This window comes from Phyllobates terribilis, unplaced genomic scaffold (assembly GCF_046119375.1).
Source record: "Phyllobates terribilis strain yellow unplaced genomic scaffold, ASM4611937v1 Scaffold_1__5_contigs__length_1240528914, whole genome shotgun sequence".
Taxonomy (NCBI): Eukaryota; Metazoa; Chordata; class Amphibia; order Anura; family Dendrobatidae; genus Phyllobates; species Phyllobates terribilis.
This window is the reverse complement of record NW_027362761.1, coordinates 852,906,194-852,914,244: the sequence shown is the minus strand read 5'-3', so window position 1 is coordinate 852,914,244 and position 8,051 is coordinate 852,906,194. Positions and strand designations below refer to the sequence as shown.

The 8,051-nt window shown below is 42.1% G+C and overlaps 1 protein-coding gene across 1 annotated transcript in view; it reads left to right on the top strand.

The window, feature by feature from the left end:
* Nucleotides 1-2,686: 2,686 nt before the first annotated feature.
* MTTP (microsomal triglyceride transfer protein) overlaps nt 2,687-8,051 on the top strand; it is a 141,813-nt gene continuing 136,448 nt past the window's right edge. The window contains exon 1 of the mRNA XM_073638547.1: nt 2,687-2,886. Within this exon, the coding sequence (XP_073494648.1) occupies nt 2,826-2,886 (61 nt within the window). The 5' untranslated portion in view covers nt 2,687-2,825. The remainder of the gene's footprint in view (nt 2,887-8,051) is intronic.

Below are 8,051 nucleotides of genomic sequence, written 5' to 3'. Positions count from 1 at the left end.
CATGTGAGTTCCTGGCTTGATCCGCCTGTGAAAGATGTCTTGTGTACATGAACTTACCCCCTGCTGCTCCAGCGCTACCCACAATTTTTCTTGACATGGCAGCAGTGGTGACTGCTGCAGGCAATTGCAAGGCTCACTGGTCATGCTCAATTAGATGGCACAACATTGCTGAGTATTATGGTTGACTGCAGTGGTCACTGCAGCATTTGTAATGCCACCTTAACCGTGTCAACAATGATTGGTTGCAGCGCTAAAGCAGCAGGTGGTAAGTTATCATCAGTGGATGTAGAAATGTTCTGCAGCTGACCAAGTTAAAATGCTACACAAAGGCCAACAGTTTGGTCCAATAATTCTGGCAATTCATAGAACTTTTTCAATATATTTGTATGTATACAGTTGTGCTCAAAAGTTTACATACCCCAGCAGAATTTTTCCTTTCTTGGCCTTGTTTCAGAGAATATGAATGATAACAAAAAAACTTTTTCTCCACTCATGGTTATTGGTTGGGTGAAGCCATTTATTGTCAAACTGTTTTCTATTTTTAAATCTTAATGACAACCAAAAACATCAAAATGACCCTGATCAAAAGTTCACATACCCTGGTGATTTTGGCCTGATAACATGCACAGAATTTGACACAAATGGGTTTGAATGGTTACTAAAGGCCTCACCTCTGACCTGTTTGCTTGGAATCAGTGTGTGTGCATAAAAGCTGAGTAAGTTTCTAGGATCCAGACAGACTCTTGCATCTTTCATCCAACCACTGACATTTCTGGATTGTGAGTCATGGGGAAAGCAAAATAATTGTCAACGGATCTACGGGAAAAGGTAGTTAAACTGTATAACACAGGAAAGGGATACAAAAAATATCCAAGGAATTGATAATGCCAGTCATCAAGGCCAAGAAAGGAAAAATTCTGCTGGGGTATGTAAACTTTTGAGCACAACTGTATATATAATGTGCATGCATGCATGCAGCGGGTGAAATAAGTATTGAACACGTCACCAATTTTCTAAGTATATTTCTAAAGGTGCTATTGACATGATATTCTCACCAGATGTCGATAACAACCCATCCAATCCACACAGGTGAAGAAATCAAACCATAGATGTCCATAAATTAAGTTATGTGTAATAGTGAGAAATGACACCGGGAAAAAGTATTGAACACATGAAGAAAGAGGTGCAAAAAGCCTTGGAAAGTCATGACACCAGCTGAAATATATCAATAATTAAAAAGTAAAACATAAGGATGGCATTAGTTATAGAGGAATTTCTAAACTAAGATTCCAGTGAGCACTGTTGGGGCCATAATCTGGATGTAGAAAGAACATCATTTCACCATAATCCAGCCAAGACCAGGTGCTCCCAGAAAGATTTCAGACAGAAGAGTGAAAAGAATTATCAGAAGAGTTGTCCAAGAGCCAAGGACCACCTGTGGAGAGCTACAGAAAGATCTGTAATCAGCAGGTACAATTGTTTCAAAGAAAACTATAAGCAATGCTCTCAACCTCCATGGCCTGTATGCACGATCACCACGCAAGACTCCATTCTTGAGCAAAAAACATGTTCAAGCGCATTTACAGTTTGTTCAACATTTAGATAAGCCTGTAAAATTCTGAGAGAATATAGTCTGGTCAGATGAGACCAGTATTGAACTCTTTGGATGCCATAATACACACATGTTTGGAAACCTAAAGGAACTGCATATCACCCCAAAAACACCATACCAACAGTGAAGTTTTGAGGCTGTTTTTCAGCATACGGCACTCGCCAAATTTATATAATTGAAGGAAGGATTATTGAATAATTCTTGATAAAAATCTGCTGCCATCTACCAGGATGATGAAAATGAAACTGGGGAGGACATTTCAGCAAAACAATGATCCCAAACACAGCCAAGGAAACTCTCAAAATATGGAGCCCATGGAACCTTCCATATTTGAAGAGTGTTTGTGTGAAAGAATGGGCCAAAATCACACCTGGCTATTTCTAGAAATCCCATAGACAATGAATGCAGCAGAGGTCTGGTATGCACAACTTGGGTCTTGCCAAGACAGGGCTCCACAAAGCCCAAGTTCCAGAACTATGTTTCCAGCATTACTGGAGGTCTCAGCAGTCCAGACCCCATCACAAACGGGATTCAGGCGTATGAGCTGATGGGACCATAGACAATAATGATACTGACAGAGTCAACGTGCAATCTGATGTGCATCATTTTTAGGCGTATGTCTGCTGGAAGTGGCACCCAGATGTAGTAGACTGCGTTTGAGTGTCTAACTCCAGTAGGCCTATACACCCAAAAATGATGCACGTCAGATCACACTTTGACACGTCGGCACCATTATAGTCTATGGCCCTGTCGGCGCATATGCCTAATCCCGTTTTGCGGGTCGTCCGGACTTATGCCCCAACGGGACCAACGAACGCGTGACAAAGCGCAGTGTGAAAGGGCCCTAAGTTATCTCTACTTCTGCAGATAATTGAGAATAACCCTTTAGAAGTACCTATATACCTCACTTATCATCCTCATCATTGCCACTCATCTCAATGACCTCTTTCTTTACCATACATGTTTTGTGTGAAACAATAGCAATCACAGTTTAAATAAGAAGGTACCATTCCAGAATAATCATTAACTAGAAGACATTTGGTCAATAAAACTAACACATGGAGTTTGGAATCTGACCTTTACTACATCTAGATAAACATGGTTCTTCAGGCTGAATCTTTCCTTACCTAGTCTGAGTCTCTCCCCACCAACAACTGGTTTCTGGCTCCTAGTGAATGAACTAAGGCTGCCACTGGAGCAGGAGATCGGAATAATGATATCGCTCACGTTTTTTTTACTTTGTATATTTTCCACATTTTCTGCTTCCATTAAGGGTAAGTGTATTTATACACAATGTAGAGACTTTCTAGTGAGACTCTTTCACCTAGGTTGTTTCCGTAGATAGCACAGACTGAGTGTAAGTAGTAGCAAGCGGTCACAAGCCATATAATGTGTCATATTCTATATATACATAGGCTATACATAACAGAAAATAGTTTGGTGTGATATTGTATAGCATTCCTGTGTATGATGTGTTTGGAAATGTGGAGAAGAACTGTTGTTTGTTCTGGTTCTACCTAACATGTTATCATATACTGTGACTTTAGACTAAGCAGAATATTTCATTAAAAGAAGAAAAATAAGCAAACGTATGTAACGATTCATATCTTGTAAATTCTATGGTACTACTTAAAGAGTCTGTCACTCTCAAAGTGGTAATTAAACTGCTAAATGACTTTCTGTGGTTTCCTGAAGAAGAAATCAGACATAATTTCATATCTTTTAATTCGGGATTTATTTATCTACTGGTATCACAGCACTACCCGCCGTTGTTTGAATTAAACTGCTTAAACATTTATATATGGGACTAAGCACCTATAAAAATCATACCAGGCATAAAGAGTGGCGTATACAGTTTAATGTTATATTTTCAGAAATTCTTTTATTTAACCCCTTTACCACCTTGGCTTTTTCTTTTTCGTTTTTTGCTCCTCTACTTCCCAGAGCCATAATTTTTATATTTTTCCATCAATATGGCCAAGTAAGGGCTTGTTTTACTATAGTGGGTACTGGAAAATGAGGAACAAAATTAAGAATGCAGTGAAATTGCAAAAAAAGTGCAATTCCACAATAGTTTTTATTTTTTTTATTTTACCATGTTCATTAAATGCTAAAACTGACCTGCCATTCTTATTCTCCAGGTCATTACGAGTTCGTAGATACCAAACATGTATAGGTTCTTTTTTATTTAAGTGGTGAAAAGAAAATCCAAAGTTTGTAAAAAAAAAAAAAAAAAAGGCACCATTTTCCAAGACCCGCAGCGTCTCCATTTTTCAGGATGTGGAGCCGGGTGAGGGCTTATTTTTTTGCATTCTGAGCTGACATTTTTATTGATACCATTGTGGGATAGATACGATGCTTTGATCGCCCATTATTCCATTTTATTGCAATGTTGCGGTGACCAGAAAAAACATAATTCTGGCACTTCGATTTTTTACTCGTTACGCCGTTTACAGATCTGATTAATTCTTTTTATATATTGATAGATGGAGCGATTCTTAACTCGGTGATACCAAATATGTGTATTTTTGAATTTTTTTTTAAATAATTTTATTTTAAATGGGGCGAAATGGGGGTGATTTGAACTTTTATATATTTTTTATTTTTTTAATATTTTTAAAAACATTTTTTTTTCACTTTTCACTGGCTTCAATAGTCTCCATGGGAGATTAGAAGCCGCGATCATCTGATCGCCTGTGCTACACACAGCAGGGCTCCAGGGCTACGACAACACAGGGGTCTCCTGCAGTCATACCAACCCATCGGCGACCCGCAATCAAGTGACGGGTGCGCTGATGGGCGGGTCTTATGACGCACTTCCGGCGCCGCCATGTTAAATGCTGCTGTTGGAGTTTGACAGCAGCGTTTAACATGTTAATAGCTGCGGGTGGATTTTGATTACACCTGCGGCTGTTAGGGGCACATGACAGCTGATCAGATCAGCTGTCTTGTGCCAGAAAAGATGCGGGCTCATCGCCGGAGCCCGCATCAAACAGGGGGAGGTGACCTTGGAAGGTCGTAAAGGGGTTAATATGCAAATGAGGGTGCTTCAGTGCGCCTTTAGCATGGGCTATAGTTTGTTACACCCTCCTATTTGCATATCTTGATCTTGATCCCCCATCTTGATTTTCAGCCCTTGCTTGGCAAGAGTGAACGCTGTTTAAAATCGATCCTGTTTCTGCACTTGCGCACTGACAGTGGAACAGCCCAGCGGTGCTCTCACAGTATCAGTGCGATTGCACGCACAATATAGCTACAAGCTATCTCTTACGCATGGCTCCTGCTTGAGTGTGACCACCGCTCAAAACATCCAAAAGTGAAGTGAGCGAGTGGCTTCTGAAAGGAAGAGAGGGCATTTAAGACTTGTGACCTAAGCCAAGAGCCAGAAGTCAGAGCGTGCCCGCAGCCACGGTATGTACCGCACGGACACTGTGAGCACCCCACTGAGCTCCTTCACTGGGATCTGCAGACTTTTGGCCACATTCTGACTAGATGTGCTTGGCCTCACTTGATTCACTTATATCCAGCAAGGCCGAGCACATCTAGTCGGCAAATGATCACTTTTATGCAAATCGAATACTTGCGGTCACATGACCGCCCGCGACACTGGAGAATCCTGGCAGCATGCGGCATGTGCGCTATAAGGATTCAGAAGTCTGCAGCCACATAGAGTGACTGCAGACTTTCTTCAGAAGATCAGACAACCCCTTTAAGTTTCATTTTCTATACCTTGCGCTTTTATCTACCACTATTTTCAAGATCTTTCCTTGCTGTTAGTGTATAGAAACATTATTTTTAATCCCTTCTAACACACAGCTGAGATTTTGTTAGTGTATTAATCTACAAAATCCCGTGTGAGTTGAACACAGTACAAATCTTTCTTTTGTTGTGGACAAGTTTTATTCTCTTGAATAGGAAATCCGTGTAGTTATGGAGGAATATCTGGGGAAGAGGAATTTCCACACTTTATTATAGCATAGTAGTACAGTGGCTACAGCTAGGATGATACTTGTATGAACCAGATTTGTACTCGTCTGCAATTTTACATTGGCTCAGTTTTGAAGAGGTTGGCAGTATGATGTAATTATTGTAAGAGCAAGGTTTTCTCATTATCTACTATTTCGTAGTATTTGATTACTCCTATTTATTGATTAAATCGTCCTATTCTGAAGGTTAGTGCTCCTGCAGAGATAACTTCCCATAGCCATTAGCTTGTAAAGACAGTTGTTGGTTGAGCAAGGTATTCAATTCAGGAGTTTAGATAAGAAGGATAAGAAGTAGGGTAGCTGATGTTTCTGCACATTCATTAGTGATATAGCTCTTGGTAAACTGATAAACAGGTTACAGCTATGCTGTATAATTTTTAGAACACGCATACACAGACCTTATCAGACAGTTTCACTTGAGCCAAGAAAACTTTGATTGGACAACTGTTCTTATTGTGTCCTTGTGTAGTCACTTTCCTTTTCCAGGTATGTCATGAAAAAAAAGTCTGAAGATTTAAAGGGTTATTCCTATGTTCGTGAAAAAGAGCAGCTTTGCAATTTACTTCCCATAAAAAATGTTCTCCATTCTCATTAATAGAGTTTTTTAAATGTTATAGGGATTGTCTGATCTTCTCCAGGAGCACATTGCTCCCCAGGCTTACTGTTTCCTTGGGGGTAGGGTGGGGAATGTGCTGCTGCTTGATTTGACAGTTCAGAAAACAATCATCGTCATGCCGCAGGCCTAAACTGTGTATTTGAAAGGGTATGGACATGCTGCCCATGTTTCCCTCTTGAAAAAACAAGTTTTATTGTGGTTTGAAGTGCTATGTTACATAGTAACATAGGTTGAATAAAGACCTAGGTCCATCCAGTTCATCCTTTCTCCCCCAATTGTACTCCCTACACTAACACTACTCTAACTTACTACTGTATTTTTCAGACTATAAAGCGCACTGGACCATAAGACGCACCCCAAATTTTGGGGTGGAAAATAGAAAAAAAAAATTCCTGGAGGCAGGATCCTTCAGGAAGCAGGGCCTGGTGCTCGTGGCTTGCACTGGGCGCCTGGTGGCCTGGGTGCCTGGCGCTGGTGGCCTGGAGCTGGGTGCCTGGTGGCCTGGGCACCTGGTGCTGGTGGGCTAGGGACCTGGTGGCTTGCGCTGGGCGCCTGGTGGCTGGTGCTGGGGGCTTGGGGCCTGGGTGAGTGGTGGCTGGCGCTGGGGGCTTGGGGCGTGGGTACCTGGGTGAGTGGTGGCTGGCGCTGGGGGCTTGGGGCCTGGGTGAGTGGTGACTGGTGCTAGGGGCTTGGGGCATGGGTGCCTGGGTGAGTGGTGGCTGGCTCTGGGGGCTTGGGGCCTGGGTGAGTGGTGGCTGGCACTGGGGGCTTGGGGCCTGAGTGCCTGGGTGAGTGGTGGCTGGCGCTGGGGACTTGGGTGAGTGGTGGCTGGGACCCAGGGGCCTGGTACCGGGGCCGGTGTCTTGTTGTGAGTACCATGGCTGAACGGCTTCCGGTGCGCGCAGGCATCTTTCTGAAGCTGTGATCTACAGGAAATTGGCCACAGGCGTGGCAGAGCGCAATTTCCTGTAGATCAGCTTCAGAAAGATTGCCACGCGCACCGGAATCCGCTCACGCCGCTCATCGCAAGACACCGGCCCCGCTACCCGGCAAGGCCCCGGATCCCAGGCAGATACCTCTTCTGCTGCCGACGCCGCCACCTACTACCGCTGCCGACGCCGCCGATCCCACTCCACCACCACCGTTAACTTACTTTCTGACCATAAGACGCACCCCCCATTTTCCTCCCAAATTTGGGGGGAAAAAAGTGCGTCTTATGGTCCGAAAAATACGGTAACTATCTGGGACTAGGCCTCACAAATGTATTATTACCATTTTTATTATTGCTGCACTATTACAAATGTACCCGTTTATAATTTTTTTGATTACTTCTATATTTTGTATTACTCTTATGATTCTAATAATGGTATTACTAAAATCACTATGCCTAAATCTGTTGATCCATGTTGTGATATATAATGTTGATATATAATGTGAAATCTTAACAAATAAGCTATTAGCCAACAGGTGGCTATCATTCTTACATGGGACCCTCTACTACAGTTGAAACCAAAAGTTTACATACACTATATAAAAAGACATATTTATTTAATTAATTTATTTTACTCACTTATATAGCGCCATTAATTCCACAGCGCTTTACAGACATTATCGCTGCTGTCCTCATTAGGGACCACAATCTAAATTCCCTGTCAGTATGTCTTTGGAATGTGGGAGGAAACTGGAGAACCCGGAGGAAACCCACGCAAACACGGGGACATATGCATGTTTTTCTCAATATCTGACATGAAATCAGAATTAACCTTTCCCGTTTTAGGTCAATTAGGATTACCATAATTTTTAATATTTGCCAAATGTCAGAATAATGAGAGAGAAT